Raw genomic sequence first — 21,336 nt, forward strand, 5'->3', positions numbered from 1 at the left:
GTAAATTGAGTATACAGTTTACACTGCTGAACTTGAGTTACAAGCCAATCGTGAGCCACTGACTTATTACAGTATCACATAATAGATGCCCTATCCATTATCAATGGATGTATTCATATCAATATGTCCTTCAAAGTGAGGTGAAACAAGCTGAAACTTTTAAAAGTGCATATATCTATAATTGCACTATAAATATACATTTTCTATGCAGAATACTGCTGTGTACACACATATAGACATGCTGGGTCAACTGAAAAAAACATTTACTGGTGCCACACTGTCATAACTGAAATACCACAACTAATGACTATTCTAAATGTAGCTGGACATTATGGTATTGCAGATACCATAGTATGGTAAACAATATGGTTAAGCAAGCTGGAACGTTATTTGTCTCTGCCATCTCCTACCAGCATGTTTATCTTTCAGTGTGCCAGAAGAATATGTATGTCTTATGACCAAGGAAATATTCATCTGCCAGGATGGGTATCAAGAAAAGAACAGGTTTCCTTTGTTCTCCCAAAAGCTCCCCCACTTTATAGCCAAAGAATCTAACCACTATCCACTTATTTTCCAAAATCAGTTTAGGTTGGCTTCAGTATTCATCCCAGTCCCCAAAACATATGGCAATAAACAGTATCCACTTTGAGAGACTAGTGACTATAGATGAAGTACTGTACTTCGTGGTCCTTCCTCTTACCCCAATGGTAACACACATTTGGATGGGCTATGAAAAACCTTTATGAACAATTTATTCCAAAATCACCAGTAAAAAGTAATTCATTTCAGAAGGTACAAAAACATGTAGCAAATTAATACAAAACAGGTCAGGCAGCCATCATAAGCAGCAGTCTTTCAGTGGGCCATGATTTTTTACAGAAACAATGTTTATGTCCTGGAGGGGTTGAGCACTAGAACACAGCTATATTAAAATGTTGTGACCCAGACTAATACTGATATTTAGTAGATGATTTAATGGTGTTTTACAAAAAGTCATTTTATAATTAGGGAGTCTTTTATACACAATGACTATGCTATCTTCTGTATTACGCATGGCAGTATGTCTAAGGGTATGTTTATACAGCAAAGAAAGGTTCGTTCTTAACTTGGGTTAACTAACCTGTGCTAACTAACTCAGGTTAAATCAGCAATGAAGGCAAGGTAACTCAACTTTTAACTCAGGCTAGCAGCATGAGGTCAACCCTTGGCACCCCTATAGGCTTTAATTCTTGAGCTGATAAAGTTAAAAGCCAAGTTGACCTGGGGCCTGTAAGTCCCTCTGTTCTTTTTCTTGATTAACATTATATTATATGGTTAGTCGTGGTGGAAGAAGCAGTAGATGTGATATATCTTGATTTTAGTAAGGCTTTTGACACAATCCACGATATTCTCATAAGCAAACTAGAAAAATGCAGTTTAGAGGACAACTGATTTAAAGACCGTACTCAAACAGTAGTTATTAATGGTTCGCTATCAAACTGGGAGGGTAATCTAGTCAGGTCCCGCAGGGTTCACTCTCGGCTCTGGCACTATTCAATATTTTCATGAATGATTCGGATAACAGAGTGGAGGATATGCTTATAAAATTTGCAGATGATGCAAATTCTGGGGTATATTAATTTTAAGTAAGACCATAGGAGGTAATTATCCCACTCTACTCGACACTGGTGAGGCCTCAGCTGGAGTACTGGGCACCACACTTTAGGAAAGATGTGGACAAATGAGAGACAGTCCAGATTAGACCAACAAAAATTATAAAAGGTTTAGAAAACCTCACCTATGAGGAAAGATTTAAAAAAACTTAGCATGTTTAGTTTTGAGAAAAGAAAACTGAGTGGGGACTGACAACAGTCTTCAAATATGTTAGCGAGACAAGGTGGGTGAGGTAATTTCTTTTATGAGACCAACTTCTGTTGGTGAGAGAGACAAGCTTTTGAGCCACTCAGAGCTCTTCTTCAGGTGAGGAAAAGGTACTCCAAACATCACCTCTAAATGTAAGGTGGAACAAATTGTTTAGCAATAAGTAATCAGCACATATTCTAAGGGATCATTCAAGGTAGAGTGTCCCATTAATACCTCTACAATCATAGGACATTTAATTACTTCAACACAATAAATCATCATCATGGCAAATCCCAATGGGGGTTCCTTGCAGATCAAGTGCTACATGGATCGATATCTTGCTAGGTCCTTAAGACAGCCTGGCTGGGTGTTCAGTCTCGGTGCATCACTGGCAATCTTATTGCACCACCAAGGCATTTGATAACCTCATGCTCCCTGATGGAGCAGTGAAATTTCTTGGGAAACACACTTGGTAATTAATTCCATCTTAATAATTTATATCTGCTGCCTAAACCAAAACAGACTGATGGTGGTGGGTGCTGTGTTCTGCTACAAGTGTCCTCATTGCTGATCTTGTCTTGGCACTTAATATGGAGTAGCTGACAATGAGAATTGAAAATGACAGTCCACCGCTCTTCAGCCTTCCCTAGCACCCATGTTTCACGGACATATGTTAAAGTTGGTATAACCACGGTCCTGCAGATATGCAGCTTCACAGAAAGCTTGATATCACGACATCTCCACAGAGGCCACTGAAAACCTCCAAACACGGTGGTGGCTTCTGTTATACAAGCATCCACATCTTTCAAACACCGTCCAGCACTTAGCTTTGTCCTGATTGATAACCAAAGCAATGTGCGCTGCATCTTACCCAGCCAGATGAGCCATCAGCTGCAGCACTTCACCAAACTGTGCCAACAAGGCAATGTCACTGGCCTAGTCAAAGTCTCAAAGCAAAATGGTTCAGCTCAATGCCACCAACAGCTACTCTTTAATGCTTAGCCACCCAACACAATAAATACTACATGATATATTAATTGCTGTCATTATGTCCTTCCTTTGATACAAGGCCTTTATTTATCACTCATGACTGGCTAATGTGTTGTGCCTTTCTAAAATTAAACATAGGGAAAACAGGAATTAAACCGGATATGAGATACAGTACGAATATCCATGATGCTTTATGATCCTATTGAATTACCATTACCAGACATGCCAGAGACAGTTACATAGTGGAGACTTGGAAAAGTTTCCATTTGGCAGCATGACAATGGCATTTCAGCATTTCTGATCATATATACCCGAAACAAATGATACTAAAGAATAACTCCATATACAGCCATGCATTTACTAGTGTTGAATTAATCTTAAAATTAAATAGTATTTTTATATTAGGAGTATGGAAAAACATATTTGCCAGTGATGTGCTGCCAAAGTTATACCCAGGTAGCACTCCAAAAGTTCACAACATATGATATTTTCTCTCCACTGCTCCCCACCAATCCTAAATTGGTATCTTGAAGAGTGGAGTGATGTCAGATTGAGGAATGGGGCATCAGGCTCTTCAAACTCTGGGATGGAGCTGGGTGGGCAAGTTTATGCTGGTCAGACGGGTGCAGGTTGCCCACAGTTATCTTTTCATTCATGACCTCCAGGCTTGATTACTGCAACACATACCTAAAAATAAAGCCCCCTCTTTGCCACAAAGACTCCTGCTGCAAAAAAATGGAGCCCAGCTGATTTCTTCTTTCACCCCTAGCAATTGGCTTACACTGTTGTCTTCAAGGCTTTGATCAGAAAGGCTGGATCTGTTAATAGGGAACTCACATGCAGCTCATCAGTGATCACCATCAAACACCATCAAATTTTCTGAAGCACAGTTTTATATTCTGTTCACTCTAGACACAGCCCCAGAACAGCAACTCAAATTACTCCTGCCAGGAACACTTGTGATCAGGGATGCTGGAACAATTTGTATAGTGGGGGTACTGAAACCCGTTGAACCAAACTGTAAACCCTGCATATGGAGGAAACCACTTCAAGCCAGGGGGTGCAGCAGCACCCATGCTTGTGATCATAGCAAGGAAGGACGGATGTGTGTGGACCACTTGTGGAACAGCTTAACCTCAGCAGACCTGTGGAGAACTAACTCCATGGATTTGGTGGGAAGAGAGGAGCACAAAAGTTGCATCCGACTTCTCCCTTTCTCCCCTTCCCTCCACCTCCCGCCAAGTGTCAGTGCAGGTAACATAAAGGAGCCTGAACTTTATCCTATAAAGAATTTAAGTTCTGGGACCAGATCTTCAACTCTTATAAATTTGCATAGCTCCACTGACATCAGTAGAATTACACTGATTTACACCAGCAGATAATTTGGCCCTTTACGTTGAAATGTTTAGAGTAAATCTTATTGAATAGTAACATTTTAATGATGTGGCTCAAGCCCTCCTCGAATGCTGGTTTATAATGTCAGAAAGAGACAGGCAGGCCTCATAAATACTGATATATCAAATGATAGTACTTTGATAATTATTAATAATTAAATAATTTAGGTTATAACCTAAAAAGGAAACTTAAAAAAAAAAAAAACAGTTGGCAGAAAAACTGAAGTGAATTTAAGGGGCTGCCTGATATGACAGAGAGTGTCTTTCCTATCTAAAAAGTTTTATATGTGCTGCATCTTCACACATTATTGTTCAACATAAAAATTCATTCCAGAAAGAAAATGAGAAAATGCTATAAAAATTTAGAACACATTCCTGAATTTTTTTCTCTCTCTCTCTCTATGTACATATGGGGGTGGGTGGTGCACATGCATATTCTATGGCCAATGCTCCTCATCCTTTTGCTGACATGTAACAAATGCAATTGTGCCTGTAGGAAAGCCCAATTAGGCTTAGTAAGATTATAAAATTCATCCATGTTTTAACATACTGAAACAACAGTTTATCTTTGCAATACAATACAAATTACAGTTTAACTTAACTACATTTTTAGTCTAGTATAGTTTGAATTATCTCGGTTTTTCCAGCTTTGGGTTACACTCAACTATGTTTTAAAAAAAATTCTACAGAGAGCTTCCAGGAGGGGAAAAAAAGATACAATTACGTTTATTTGAAGTATAAACTTACATACCTTGGCCTCCGAAATGCTAAACCATATTGTTGGCAAGCCAGACCCACAGTGGGAGTATAAACAATAGGCAAGAACCTTTCAATGTTAGATGTCAGCACTTTATAGAAAAGCTTTTCATTTCGATCCTGAAGACCCATTAACAGAATGTATCTGTGGAGAATTAAATATAATTAGGTATCCAAGTGAACATTTAAATAGTTAAAATAGTTAAAAAATAAAATAGATATGTAGAGAATTAATTAAAGCTCTGTTTGTTCCAGACAAAGTCTCTCTCTGGTCCAGGGTACTTAAATTTAACCATATCTTAGTAGCATAAGTGCTTCAGTTCTAAAGGATAACAAACTTGAGCCAGACAGTAGACAGAAGCTGAAACTGTTGCAAAGGTGACAGTCAGCATGCTCAGGAAGGGAGCTAATTCCTGTCAGACACAAAATGCTACATTTGCATTAAAATAGCAACATAGGTCCAATTTAAACCTTAATCCATACATGCCAAATGCTGCATTTTGAATGGAATAATCATAAATTTGCTGGGGGGGGGGGGGGAAGGTAATTAAAATTTCATTTTTCTACTCTGGACCTCTAAGAAATTTCTCCCAATCCAAGGAGAATGTTAGTTTTTCCATAACTCTCTACTAATAGATTTCAATACTGTCACACATGCAAAACATCTAATACTGCAGTCCTCCTTGGCTCCTACTCAATCCCACAAAAGTACTTTTATCTCCTTATGAAATCAATGGTAGCTCTGGATTTGAGAGCTTTGCAGAATCAGTTTAAATTAGGATAGCAAAAGGAAAGAATGAGACTCCATATTTAACTCATCTTTCTTTGCTCACCTATTGTAACAAACACACACAATACATGAAATCATCACTGTTCTAGGATCCCAACAGAGAACCTTGTCTGAAGTGAAGCATAAAAGGGTGATTTAAAGATTGAGGATCAGATCCATAGCTGAAAGCTACACAAGTTTACATCATCTTACGATATGGCCCAGAGTTTTCAACCTTAACATTGCATTTTTGTGGGTTTAACATTGACCTCACTATATTCATTTAGTTTATGTAGAGTGAACATTTTATTAACTTTTTCTTAGAAAATAATAAAAACAAACTTAGTTTAAATTAAAAACCCAACTTACTTCCAAATGTAAAAACATATATTTACCTATTTCACTATGAATAAGACATTATTTGTAGTCTTTATAATGCACATGTTGTGCAAATGTTTTTAGAGATTAGCTACAGCACACATTTAACTAAAAGAGAAAGAGGAGGGGAGAAAGGGTGTGTGTATACATTTAAAGATTTCCCTTCAAAGTTGTTGTGGCTCATGTAAATATATATTTATGGATATTTTGTTTACAGTGGTGGTTTTTCATTTTTTAATCTCTTAGTAATGCTTTGTATAAAACGTGTCTTCAACAAAACAGCAAAGATTTGAACTTGCTCTTACCTATCCCATTCACCTTAATGAAACACAATCCCTCATCCTTCCCAATTCACTTCAATAAGGTAAATGTCAAAATCCACTTGAGACTACTTAAATGCTAACTTTAAGTGCTGAAAATGTCTTGAATTTCATTTAAAAAAATAATTAATCAAGGGGGGGAGCCATTTTAATGAAATATTAAAGTTGCATAGTTAAAACTAAGAGTCAGGAAACACAAAAACTTAAGCTTTCCGACATAAACCTTTTGTACATCCTGTATATTTTATTTCATATATTTAACAGAATAAACAAAAATATATTAAGATTCCTATTGAACAAGAATATAAAATAGTCCACATGTGTAACATAGCTGCATTAATGTTGGTAAACAAATCTTAATTTTGTATATCCTGACTTTTGTTGTTGTTGCTATTTTAAAGTATTCACCCTTAACCTAGCCAACGTAATAAATTCATGTGATGACAGGACTATGGAAGAAAAGCAATGCTGCTTCTTTTTTGAATTTTTTTTAAATTTTATATTTGTAATGTCAAGGGCACCCAGGCCCTCAGATGGGCATTTCTTTATTTTGAAATTGAAATAATTAAATAAATACATGACCTCAATATGAATAGCAGAATAAAGTGCCATAAATCACTTTTTAAAATACAAATAAACGATTCTGTATCAAATATTTTAAAAAATAATTTTACACATTTATTCCTTTCTCCTACAAATATTTTCAAAAATACTTATGTGTATTATTAAGTGTCTATAACTACCATCTTTTAACAGCCACTGCTCTGTCTGTATTTAGCATATATCATTATACTCTTTTGAATGCCTAAAGAGCTTTCTTTATAAAGTAAACCACCATATTTTTAATTTATATGATTGTCCTACCATCTACTCCAAAATACTGATCCATTCATAATCATCAACTCTGACTGATATATCAGGCTTACTGAGGTGAATTTTTGGAGATATGTATTTCATTTCCACAGGATCTTGAAAAGTGACAGATGGAGAACTTGTTATGAATAACCTGGCTTGGTCAATGCCAGAATGCTCAGGCATGCATGGAAGCCAGATGACTGAACCAGTCTCTGATTCTGAACACTTCCCCATTTTTCTTTTTATTACTATGGTACTTTCTTTGAAATCAGTTGCTGTTATTTAAAACCCCAAATGATCTTTTCATTCTCCAGTCTTATTATTCAGAGCAATCCTGTTTTCCAGATTCTGTAAAGTGATCTTTTGGAGAAGGAATTTAAAACTGCTGGAAGACTTTTGAATTGGGGTGCTTTAAACAAAGCAATTGTGTACTACTTGCAATATTTTATTAATATATAATTGTTCCATTTTGGTTTACACCTCAATTTAAATTACAATTTCTGACATTCAATTGGGAAAAAATGCTGTTTTACTTAGCAGTTTTTATAGCAAGGTGTCCTAAAGTGCTTACAAAGGTAATAGTAGAACAATACTTATAGTCAAACATTGCAGATAGTATGTGCTTAGCAACAGCTCAAACGAGCTTTAGATGTTATAACATGTTGATATATTGAGAAATGCAATTTTGATCAGGGTGATGCCTGTATCTAATACAACAGGATTTGAAATATTGCATTAGATTGACTGAATGTTTCACTAAAATTATAATTTAAATAACATGGTGAAAAGCAGATACCCTAAAATGCTAACTTGCACTGAGTACACTTGATTGTACAACACACACCACCACCACCACCCTTCTCACACAAAGGTTTGTGGGGAGGTTTTTTGCTATCAACTAAAAGAGGACAAGTATTTACTACATGGCCCAGATAGAAAACTCAAGAAGAAATGGGTTGTACAGTGCTGTAGGTCTTGTAGCTAGATTACGTTATCAGATTTGTAGAGTGAAATCTTGGTCCTACTGAAGTCTATGGTAAAACTCTCATTGACATTGGAGCCAAGACTTTGTCTGTGGAATGCATCACTAAATCTCTTGAAAAATGTTACAGTGCATGACTTGTTGCTACAGTTGTTGTTGCAGAATTAGAGAGAGAATATCAAAGTTTCAGACAGAGCAAAATACACTCCATTTCCTAATAAGGGCCCAAGAAAACAAGGCAGTCTAATAGCATGCAATGGGTGGTATAAAATCTATATAAACACACGCATACAAATGTAGAGTGTATTTTTCAGGACACATGGTAATGCCCAGTATGTATCTGAAATTGACATTTAAATTAGCCTGTATGTATTTAACTATACTTATTAGGGGCCAAGTTAAGGAGTCCTGAATAAAGATCACAAGAAAAGGAGGTAGAAAGTGAGAATCAAAAATTGGGAAGAGTGAGGCTGCAGGGATTGTGAACTGCCTTTTCAGAGAAAATCATTGTGTTCTGCTCTAATGGAACCACAGTTACAGTTCCAATAAAGTACTTACTTCATTTTCAGAACCTACGGTTGTCACTTTTTTCCCCTGGCCATAAGACACCTAAGAACTCAAATACTACTTTGTGGTTATGAAGGGAATTTAGCTACAACCGTAATGAGCAGAGTACAAGAACCTATTTATTTTATACAGTTTTGAGACTGACTATATGGTTTACATTTTCACAGATTTCACATTTCACAGATATTAATAAATATAAATTACAAAATATTATTCAAGGTAAGACATATTCAACAAAACCTCTTCATACAAAATGGCCTGATTGCACTTTTTCTCAAAACTGTTAATGTACTCCTATAACTAAAACATGTAACCAAGGTAACATAAGTCTTCAGAAAAAGAAAACCCAGATAAGAAACATAAGGGAATCAGGCATACAGAGGGACACAGACATTAACAGCCTGGCACTCACTTCACTTGTGAATATATGAAGGGCAATTAGAAATGTGATAAGAAAAAGAATAAAAGATCAAATTATTATCAAAAGACATAGAAATAAGTTTCAAAATTAAATTACAGAAGAAGAATTATATTTCATCATTAACTTCTTGCCTGATTTCAATGTACCAGATAAAACATACAGACGTACTCTGTGCTGTATCACATATTCAGCATATGAAATGTTGGCCTTTCAAAGCACAGCACTTCAACATTCAAAGTCAGCTGCAAACAGCTTAAACCACAAAAAACAATATTTACATAATATTGCAGCCATGCCACTTTGGGCTGTGAATTCATTACATCTTATATCATAGGCAGGTCAGGCCAGGCCAGGCCAGTAACACTGCTCTACAGCCAAAATGCTTCTGAAATAAATGTAGTCAAACTTTACTAATTCCGGGTCACTGAGAACGAAAATGATGCTTAAAATTGTTGATTGGCTCTAGTTTTCAAGATATGCTATTGGGTCAGTATATACGACCCTTGACTTGGGAATGGTGGAGGATAAGTGAGTTATAAAGGGAAGGGATCTCAATTTAAACCAGAAATGACTAAAATACATCTTTGACTGGATCTATGAATAAATCTATGACTGGGTTTGGACAGTACTTGCTTTTTAGGCAAAACAATGAATGATGCAATCTGAAGCTGGTATTGCGTCATACATGATATGAATTGCATCATGTTATTCCTAGAAGTCATGGATGATGCAATCATAACAAAGCTTACATCACTCTGCTGAACAAATTGCCCTATATCAGCTCTAGAAATCATACAGTGTCGTGCTCTCTTATTTGTCAGTGTTTGATTTTGCAAAGGGACACATTTCTGTTTAGCCAAAGTGAGCAGAGATGCCTCGTACTTGTGTAAACAGTGCAGATAACTTCTGCTAGGTTTGTGGTGAAGTGACTTTTGCATCACAAAAGCGCAGTATAACCACTATGGTTAAGAAAGCTTATCACCTTTATTTTGGCTGCAAAATTGGAGATCAGAACAAGAGGTGGGCCCCACACATATGCTGCAACACTTGTGCAACAAATCTTCGCCAGTGGTTGAACAGGAAAAGGAAATCTATGCCTTTTGCAGTGCCAATAATTTGGAGAGAGCCAACAGATCATACCAGCAATTGTTACTTCTGCATGGTGCCTCCAGTTGGGAAAGGTGTGTCAAAGAAGAACAAGTGGACTGTGCATTATCCAAACATTCCATCAGCTATACGCCCAGTACCCCACCGAGAAGGACTGCCGGTTCCTGATGCACCAGAATCATTCTCACTTGAGTCAGACGAGGAAGAGGATGAAACTTCTGGTCCTGAACCATCAATGTCACAGGACCCACATTTTCTCCCATCCTCCTCCTCCTCTGAACCACACCTCATAACACAAGGTGAACTGAATGACCTTGTCGGGGATTTGGAACTACCCAACAGTAAGGCAGAGCTGTCGGGCTCCAGACTACAGCAGTGGAATCTCCTGGCAGGTGATGTTAGGGTTTCCATGTTCCGTGACCATCAAAAGGATCTTGTCCCATTCTTCTTCATGGAAGGTGATCTTGTAGCCTGCAACAACATCAATGGTGTGATGGCAGCCCTCAACATCGTTCACGATCCAGATGAGTGGAGACTGTTCATTGATTCATCGAAGACGAGTCTTAAAGCTGTTTTACTGCATAATGGCAATGTTTTGCCATCAATTCCAGTTGGTCATGCAGTCCATATGATGCATGACAACATGAAACAACTTTTCAGGTGCATAAACTATGACCAACATCAGTGGCAGCTTTGTGCCAATTTGAAGGTTGTTGCTCTCTTGCTTGGTCTGCAGACTGGATACACTAAGTACTGCTGTTTTCTCTGCGAATGGGATAGTCGTGCAAGAGATTCCCACTACATCAAGAAAGACTGGCCACTCCGACAGTCGTTGGAGCCTGGGAGGAAAAGTGTTCAGCATCCACCACTTGTTGTATCGAGGAAGATTTTGTTACCACCCTTACACATCAAGCTGGGTCTGATGAAGAACTTTGTCAAGGCCATTGACAAAACACAAGAAGCTTTCAAGTACCTCCATGGAAAATTTCCAAGGTTAAGTGAAGCTAAGATAAAGGAAGGGGTCTTTGTTGGTCCTCAGATTCGTGAACTTCTTCGAGATGATGCATTTGACCATGCACTGCGTGGCAAGGAAAAGACGGCATGGAAAGCCTTCCAGTTAGTGGCAATAAATTTTCTCGGAAACAACAAGGCAGACAACTACAGGTTGTTGGTGGAAAACCTCCTCAAGGCATACAAAAGCCTTGGTTGCAACATGTCACTAAAGATATATTTTTTGCACTCATCTAGATTTTTTTCCACCGAATTGCGGAGCAGTGAGCAACGAGCACGGCGAGCGATTTCACCAGGACATTGCAACAGTGGAGAAACGCTATCAGGGCAAATGGAGCACATCAATGCTTGCAGACTATTGCTGGACAGTGACAAGAGACGCTCCATTTAATGAATACAAGAGACAAGCCAAGATGCGCCGAGTAGACACTGAATAGGACTAAATTAATTACATAATAGTTTTTTGCCTTTTGTTTCATAATAAACTTTATTTATATAACCCTTTTGCTGATTTTTAAAGTGTTACATAAACAGGACAGGTGAAATATTATCATGTAAATCAACCATAAACACATGAAAAGACCTAGGTTTACAATTTATGATTAAAACTCTACTATCTACACAATATACATAGACATAAAACGTAAAAACTTAAATATCTTAGAAACAGTAGCCAATCAGTTGTTTTAATTGTCATATTTGAATTCAGCACATCAAAATACATAATAAATAGCACATTTATTCTCTGAAGCAGACGACTTCTCAAAAATTGTAGACCAGTGTAATTAGATTGGAATCCTCCAAGGAATTTCTGTGTCAGGTGGTGCCAGATATGGTGTTGATGAGTTAGACTACTAATAATTCAGTAGGCATTACACTATTTAAGGTATTTACATGACCCCACACTTACAGTATCTGAGTGTCTCAAAAATCTTTTATGTTTTTATCTTCACAGCACCCTTATGAGCTAGGAAGTACTTATTATCCCCTTTTTATAGACGAGGCACTGAGAGTCTAAGTGATCACTTTAGAGATGGATGTCTTCTCTTCTGACTGTTACGTAGGAAAGAAAGGTTGGGGAGGAGAAGGGCCTACCTAAAAGGTATTCTGATACCAGTGATGGGTGTGGTATAAGAATCCAAGGAGACTACAATAAGAACACAGAAGCAGCCAAGAACTGGTATTTTGCCAGCACTAAACAGAATTTAAATTCAAAAAAGTTTTTAAGTTCATTTCAGACTACAGACCCCACAATGCCTGAGTGGGTTCTAAGCTCCACACGACAAACTCGCCCCGCCCCACTGAAGAATCAATAGAGCTGGAAAAAAAGCAAGAATATTTTATTCTGTCTTGTTGAGCAACAAAATTACATAAGAACAGCCATACTGGTTCAGACCAAAAGTCCATCTAGCCCAGCATCCTGCTTCCGACTACGTTACCAGGTGCTTCAGAGGAAATTAACAGAACAGGTAATCAAGTGATCCATCCCGTTGCCCATTTCCAGCTTTTGGCAAACAGGTTAGGGACACATGACAAGATCTGAGTCAAAATTTTCATTTTAAATAATGGCTGGTGATGATATATGATTAGGGTTGGAAGGATTAGGTTTTTTTGTCAGTAACTGTCAATTTCACAGTACACACACAAACCAACTTAAAAGTATTTCCATCAATAACAATCAAAATGTACAGATAGGCAAAGTAAGAAAAATGATGCTTGAGAACGTAGAGTGTGATTTAAGGATATTTACTTTGTATATTTTGATACGTTATGCTGACAATTTGTGTTTTAACAGTTATGAAGTTTTAACTTTTTGAAATCAATATCTACTGTCATTAAATAATTATTGTCTGACCCCATAATTTCCCACAACTGAAAATTTAACTTGATAAAAATAAAACCCATAATTTTGTGCAACTGTGAAAATGTAAACAGATAAAAACAGAAAAAAACCTTAAAATAAATATTGATATTTCTCAAAATTATAAAAAAAATAAAATATCCACTCTGCCAAGCCTATCTACCATCCATTACAGAATGTCTTGATCTTGTCTTCCTACAAACTAAATCAGCTACTTCTGGTCATACTCTCAGTGGACAGGAAGAACAAGTGATCACTGTCCTCTTTACAATGAAGTAAAAATGTTCTTTTATTTTAAGAAAATTTCTTTAAATTGCACCATTTTTAAGCATAAGTGGTCCTATTTCTAAGTGAAAATAAAACTAACAGTTTATATTTTTCTATGTGCTTGATGAAAATTAGTCTTTAGAGTTCAATTATTTGTTATTTACGCCACTTTTCATCGGCATGCTTAATCAGTTAACAATGGAAATCATTCTTAATTCTATCATCCGATTACATGAGTACTGAGAACCAATATTTTGTCCTACACGTAATGCTGATTTCAGATTCAAAGGGCTAACTCTGGTAAAATGTTATGGTGGCTTCATGTGAGCACCTCCTTCCAGGAACATGGGCCATTGGTGTGCCCATGCCTATAGGGTGGACCCAATTATTTCTTTAGTGGGGCATTTGTGGTGTGCCAGACCTGACATTTACTTTGAGCAAGATGGTTTTCTCTTCAATTTCTTCCCCCTCCCCTTGCACTAACTGAAGTTATCACATAGGTCAGTTTTAGAGATTAATTGATAACTTTTATTTTAACCTTGTCCAGCTACGCCAGAAAGAGGGCAGGAGACACTGGATGTGGTTTAATTAGGCCTCAACTTTATTCCTAAAAGTCTTGGAGTAGCCAGCAGATAAAACTGTACATAATCATTTATATCTACCTAGGAGACTGCTGGCAGCCTCTCCCTTCCCCTGATCCTCGTCCCCAACTCACCACCCCACCCCCTTGAATGAGGGTTACAGGGTACCCATCAGGTTGGCTCAAATGCCCGCTGTTGCCATGTACCTTGCATGCTGATATAAGAGGGTGGGGTCACCCCAATGCCCCTCCAAAAGAGAGGGCAAGATGGTGGGTTGTGGAATGGATATGTGCAACACATCCCGAAGAACAACAGTCACAGATAGACAGGTAACCATTTTTTTCTTCAAGTGATTCCACATGTCCATTCCATGACTCAAACAAACACGAATGGAGGCAAGCCCAGAGACTACCTGAAGAGTGATTGTAAGACAACCTGTCTGAACCTGGCATCTTCTCTGGACTGATGGGAAATGGCATAATGAGAAGTGAAAGTGTGGACCAATGAACAAGTTGCTGCTTTACAAATGTCTACTATAAGCATTTGTGCCAAGAAAGCTGCCAAAGTTGCCTGTGCTCTAATAGAACGTGCAAATACTTTCGCTAGTGGGGTTATATTTGCCAATTGGTAACAAAATGAATGCACAAAGAGATCCACTATGAGATTCTCTCAGTGAAAACTTGTAGGCCCATAGCTCTGTCTTCAACCACAATGAACAAATGCGAGGAGGATCTAAAGGATTTGACATGCTCCTGGTAGAAAGTTAAAGCCCTTCTTACATTCAACGAACCAAGTTTTTTCTCATGCCTGTGCTCATGAGGTTTTGGGAATAATGTTGGCAAATGAAAAGTAGAGACTGCTTTTGTGAGAAATTTTGCATGACAGTGGAGATAAACTTTATTCTCATATAGAGAGCCTCTGACACTAGGACTCTCAACTCACTCACCCTTCTGGCTGAAGTAATTGCCACTAGATATGCTACCTTCATAGAGAGGTGAAGGATAGAGCAAGTTGCCAGAGCTCAAATCGTGGTCCCATCAACTTTGCTAGGACTAATTTCATATCCCAGGAGGGATGGGTTCTTGTATGTGTAGGTACAATCTTACTAAGCCCCTTAGGAATCAGGTGAGGATGGGGTTGATGAAAAGGGATCTACTATCCATAAAGACGTGGAAGGCCAGAATAGTTGACAGATGCACTCTTGTAGAGCTAATAGCCAAAGTCTGTTTTAGATCTAGAAGATAGTCCAGTACAAGATCCAGGAGTCCGTGCTCTGGAGATACACCTTTTCCAAATGGATAAGTGCTTTGCTCAGCCTGGTAAGTGTTCCTAGTTGAGGGTTTTCTGCTATTCAGAAGCACTTTCTGAATGTCCTTATTGCAGGACCTTACAAAGATTGTCACCCATGAAGCATCCATGCTGTCAGATGGAGAGCTCAAGGTTGGGATGGAGCAGCTGTCTGGGGTCCAGTGAAATTATGTCTGGATCCAACATAAGAGACAGCGGAGGTTTGATTGACAAGGTTAGTAGGGCCAAGTACCAGTGCTGACAAGGCCACACCAGTGCTCCAAGGATGAAGTGAGCATGGTCTTGTTTGACTTTGAACATGACCCTGGGAAGTAAAGGAATTGGAGGGAAGGCATACAGGACGGAATTCTTCCAAGATAGGAGAAAAGCATCAGACAGTTAGCCTGGTCTGAGCCTTGCCCAGGAACAGAACTGATGGCATTTTCTGTTGCTTCTTGTTGCAAACAGGTCCACTTGGGGAGTTCCCCAGAGCTGGAAGATGGACCTCGCCATATATGGACGTAGTGACTACTTGTGGTGATTGCAGAAGGACCCGATCAGCTGATCTGCTAATGTGTTCTGTTTTCCTGAAAGGTAAGCAGCCCTGAGATTAACGGAGTTGGTTATACAAAAATCCCAGAGGTGAACTGCCTCCTGGCACAATTGAGTCGACAGTTCCTCTCCCTGCCTATTTATATAAAACACGGTCAACAAATTGTCCATCACAATTAAGAAATTATTTTCTACTATGTAAGGGAGGAAGGCTGAGTAAGCTAGACTCTGTTAACTCCCTGACATTTATGTGAGTCTTTATATCTTAAGATGACCAGACATCCTGAATCTGCAGGGACCCAGCTAAATTGCCCAACCCAGGGATGATGCATCTGTGACTAGATTGAGGGGCAAAGGGAACCCCCGCGTAAACTTTCAGAGGGTCCAGCCACCAATTCAGAGATGACAAAATTAAAAAAGTTGGCACTCAAACCACTTTGCTCCCAATCATCACCATTTGGACATGCACTGATGCTAACCATGCCTGCAGCTTTCTGAGCTGCAACCTGACATGCTGAACTACAGAGTTACATGCTACCAGGCGACCCAGGAGACTGCAGTAGCTTTGTGCTGCTGTGAATGGGTATACTTTAAGTCGCAGTACTAGGTCCCATAAAGTTTTGAACGTGGCTTGTAATAGAAAGGCTACTCCTGGGAGAATTCTACGCCACTGCACATGCAGCATTTGCACAGAAATTAATGTTGTGCATGCAGAATTTCTTTTTTTTCTCCCACAGAAATGGGCTGCAGAGTTGCTGGTCGCCACTAGGGGCCACTGGACAGGGCAGAGCCCAGCTTGCAAACTCAAGACACTGCCGGGGAGGTGGGAGGGATAGGAGGAGCTGGAGGATTCCTGGCAGCTGCAGTTCCTCACATGCCCTGAAGGAAGGAGGCAGCGTGCTGGAAACCCCACACAAGCCCAGGACCCAGCATCAGACTGTTTCTCCCTCTGGATCTCTGGGGGTGCAGGTGTCTGGTCTTGGGAAGACCCCATGGCTATGCTCTGGGAGATAAGGGGTGCACATGAGTGTCTGGGTGGGGGGGGGATCTGCTGCTAGGCAATGGGGGTAGGGGTGCAGGTGTCTGGCTGGGGGGAATCCCGCAACTGGGCTCTGGGGCATAAGCGGTGCGAGTGTCTTGCTGGGGGACATACCACAGCTGGGCTCCCGGGCAGCAGGGGGAGCGGGTGTCTGACCCCTGCTGCTGGGCTCTGAGGGGGAGGGGGCAGAGAAACGGGGGTTTCTTTAATTCTCTATTCTGGGGAGGCATTTTTTATCTCTGTATTTTTACAGACAGTTGCTGACAGGTATTTTGAAATAAATTACCAAAATAATTGAAACTGGTGTGATTATATAGTATTATTTTGACAAAGAAAATATGCAGAATTTTAAAATATTATGCGCAGAATTTTTAATTTTTTGGTTCAGAATTCCCCCTACGAGTAAAAGGTCTGGGCCGTCATGGAGTCTAAGACTACCCCAATGAACTCTATTGCCTGTACCAGCTTCAGGTTTGATTTCAAATATGCAAAAAATGAATAATGAGAATTTTTCATAATAGCTACTATAGCAGGTTTAACATTTTCTAAAATGAACACCTATATAAAATATTACCAATACCATGCACTATTTACCCTTCATTAGCTTTTAAAGTGTTGACAGAATTTTTGGACAAATAAACAAATCTGGAAAAAAATCAAATATTTCAAAGTCTAAAAATAAAGTTGCTGTCAAAATTTTCTTTTTATTTATTGCTCTGAAACTGCCCAACTAAAGCAGAGATCAAATGTCATGAACCACATCGAGAAAAGATAAAAGTTTGGGCTTCACTGTAACCAATCCTAATTGGAATGGAGATAAAGTATATTCTGAACTGACTAAAGTCAGCTCTATTGAAATTATATACAACTATAGTTGCAATCTTCATGTTCATAATTAGTAAATGCAGAAATGTCTGCCAAAATGGCAGCAACAGACATCTTTATGTTATCTTATCATATATTTAAAATAATTTTCCTATGTTAAAGATTCTGGAGTAGCCATTTCCATGCAACTTGACTCCTATACTAGGCATGTACATGTTAGTTATAGTTAGGTAACTGAAAAATAGCTTAATATGTAGGAATAAAAATAATACAAAGGAAAGTATGAAAATCTATAAAAGAATGCAGAGGAAGTGTTTCTTTATCTTCTTCATTTCTTTAAAACACTTAAAATGAAATAAACACAGATGTATAATATGGAACAGAGATAGGGACAGCTAAGAAATGAACCACAAGAAAAAGAAAAGGCAAGAACACAAGTAAAATAGTAGATTATTTTTTCCACTTGATTATCCATGTAGGAAATAACACAGAGCCATATTCACCAGTGATATGAATGGACACAAATCCACTGAATGGAAAGATCGGGGCAGAAAGGTTATTGGTAAGGAATAGGTATAAGAAATGGAATTTTGCAAGGAAAAACCCAGAAACCCTGCACTACAGTGAAGTTAAACATTAAAATTTATAAAATGGGACCTTCCCCCCCCACATCCCAAATTACAGTGTCCCTGGATCATTTCCCAATTTTCCCTCATAACAGAGATGAAAACTCCAACCCACCCTGCACTTTGCTATTCCAGGCTCACATCTTCAACTTGAGAGACAAGTTTCAGAGTAGCAGCCGTGTTAGTCTGTATCCGCAAAAAGAAGAACAGGAGTACTTGTGGCACCTTAGAGACTAACAAATTTATTAGAGCATAAGCTTTCGTGGACTACAGCCCACTTCTTCGGATGCATATAGAATGGAACATATATTGAGGAGATATATATACACACATACAGAGAGCATAAACAGGTGGGAGTTGTCTTACCAACTCTGAGAGGCCAATTAATTAAGAGAAAAAAAACTTTTGAAGTGATAATCAAGCTAGCCAATGTACATGGCAGAGGGGCATTGCTGGCACATGATGGCATATATCACATTGGTAGACTGTCCAAACCGGACAGTCTCTACGCAAAAGAATTAATGGACACAAATCTGACATCAAGAATCAAAATACTCAAAAACCAGTGGGAGAACACTTTAACCTGTCTGGTCATTCAGTGACAGACCTGCGGGTGGCTATATTACAACAGAAAAACTTCAAAAACAGACTCCAACGAGAGACTGCTGAGCTAGAATTGATATGCAAACTAGACACAATCAACTCCGGTTTGAATAAGGACTGGGAATGGCTGAGCCATTACAAACATTGAATCTATCTCCCCTTGTAAGTATTCTCACACTTCTTATCAAACTGTCTGTACTGGGCTAGGGATAAGGAGGTCCTGCTTCCGTTGTACAAGGCGCTGGTGAGACCTCATTTGGAGTACTGTGTGCAGTTCTGGTCTCCCATGTTTAAAAAAGATGAACTCAAACTGCAACGGGTGCAGAGAAGGGCCACTAGGATGATCAGAGGAATGGAAAATCTGTCGTATGAAAGGAGACTAGAGGAGCTTGGGTTGTTTAGTCTGACAAAGCGAAGGCTGAGGGGGGATATGATTGCTATCTTTAAATATATTAGAGGGATTAATACAAGGGAGGGAGAAGAATTATTCCAGCTTAGTACTAATGTGGATACAAGAACGAATGGATATAAACTGGCCATGGGGAAGTTCAGGCTTGAAATTAGACGAAGGTTTCTGACCGTCAGAGGGGTGAAATATTGGAACGGCCTTCCGAGGGAACCGGTGGGGGCGACGGACCTGTCTGGTTTTAAGATTAAGTTAGATAAGTTTATGGAGGGAATGGTTTAATGGTAAAACATAATAGTCAAGGAAAACCAAACAATGGTAGGTAAATAGTATAATGGCTAACAGGGGTCAGGCTGGAGACTCTTGCCTATATGCTCGGGGTCTTACTGATCGCCATATTTGGGGTCGGGAAGGAATTTTCCTCCAGGGCAGATTGGCTGAGCCTCTGGAGGTTTTTCGCCTTCCTCCGCAGCATGGGGCAGGGATCTCTAGCAGGAGGGTCTCTGCCGATTGAAGTCACTAAAAACAGGATTGGGGACTTCAACAGGAGAGTCCAGGGAAGGGGTAGGGACGGTTTTATGGCCTGCAGCATGCAGGGGGTCAGACCAGATGATCATAATGGTCCCTTCTGACCTTAAAGTCTATGAGTCTATGTTCCATTCTATATACATCCGAAGAAGTGGGCTGTAGTCCACGAAAGCTTATGCTCTAATAAATTTGTTAGTCTCTAAGGTGCCACAAGTACTCCTGTTCTTCTTTTTGAGAGACAAGGTGCATGAGGTAATATCTTTTATTGGACCAACTTCTGTTGCTGAAAGAGACACACTTTCAAGCCACACAGAGTTCTTCTTCAGGTTTCCTGGAACCAACACAGCCACAAAAACACTGCAAACAACAATGAAAGTCCAACTTGACGCAGTAGTTTACCCTCCAAGCTGTGTTTCCTAAGACTATTTCCCCCTATTCCCCAAGTAAAACAAGTATTTGCTTCTCTCTCTTATGCTCTCTGGGAAACAGAGAAAGTAAAGCTGTTAAACAGACAAACAAAACAGTTTTCAGATAAGCACAGACTTGAAGCAAAAATCAACCAATACTGAAATTATCACTGTTGTCGCTATGAGAAGCTTCTCTTCAGACATGGATCCACTCCCAGTTCCTGCTATTACCTTGCACTTCCACTTATGTACTCCAAATTAGCTTTCTGGGAGACTAATGTGCTTCAACTGTTTAACCGTCTTGCTGATTAATCGTTGCCATAGAACTCTGTCCTGAAACGCTTAAGTTTTCTCAGCTGGTTTCTCTCGTGCACATTCTGGAACCTCAAATGGATAACATCCCATATCAGACAGAGCTTCTGGTCTATATCTTCAGGAGTGACGAAAAGATACTTTAATTATTGTATCATGGGCCAAAAATCTATCATTGTTTAAATTCAGCAGTGCCTTAAATGCTTCAAAGTCAACACCAATAAAAACGTTCCATGCTTCAAAATTATGATCATGACAGGAAAAGAAGCACTTTCGTCCAAAGAAATTACACTGGTCTACAATTTTTGAGAAGTCGTCTGCTTCAGAGATAAAATGTGCTGTTTATTATGTATTTTGATGTGCTGAATTCAAATATGACAATTAAAACAACTGATTGGCTACTGTTTCTAAGATATTTAAGTTTTTACGTTTTATGTCTATGTATATTGTGTAGATAGTAGAGTTTTAATCATAAATTGTAAACCTAGGTCTTTTCATGTGTTTATGGTTGCTTTACATGATAATATTTCACCTGTCCTGTTTATGTAACACTTTAAAAATCAGCAAAAGGGTTATATAAATAAAATTTATTATGAAACAAAAGGCAAAAAACTATTATGTACATCGTTTAGTCCTATTCAGTGTCTACT

The 21,336-nt window shown here is 38.8% G+C and overlaps 1 protein-coding gene across 2 annotated transcripts in view; it reads right to left on the reverse strand.

Annotated features, from left to right (window-relative positions):
- The window catches only part of ME1 (malic enzyme 1), a 387,310-nt gene that overhangs the window by 281,431 nt on the left and 84,543 nt on the right, over positions 1–21,336 (reverse strand). Inside the window, exon 3 of one of the 2 annotated variants that reach the window (XM_005299590.5) lies at positions 4,978–5,127. The exons of the other annotated variant lie outside the window; for it this stretch is intronic. Coding sequence (XP_005299647.1) covers positions 4,978–5,127 — 150 coding nt within the window. The remainder of the gene's footprint in view (positions 1–4,977; positions 5,128–21,336) is intronic. 2 annotated transcript variants of the gene reach the window in all.

This window comes from Chrysemys picta, chromosome 3, assembly GCF_011386835.1.
Source record: "Chrysemys picta bellii isolate R12L10 chromosome 3, ASM1138683v2, whole genome shotgun sequence".
Lineage (NCBI taxonomy): Eukaryota > Metazoa > Chordata > Testudines > Emydidae > Chrysemys > Chrysemys picta.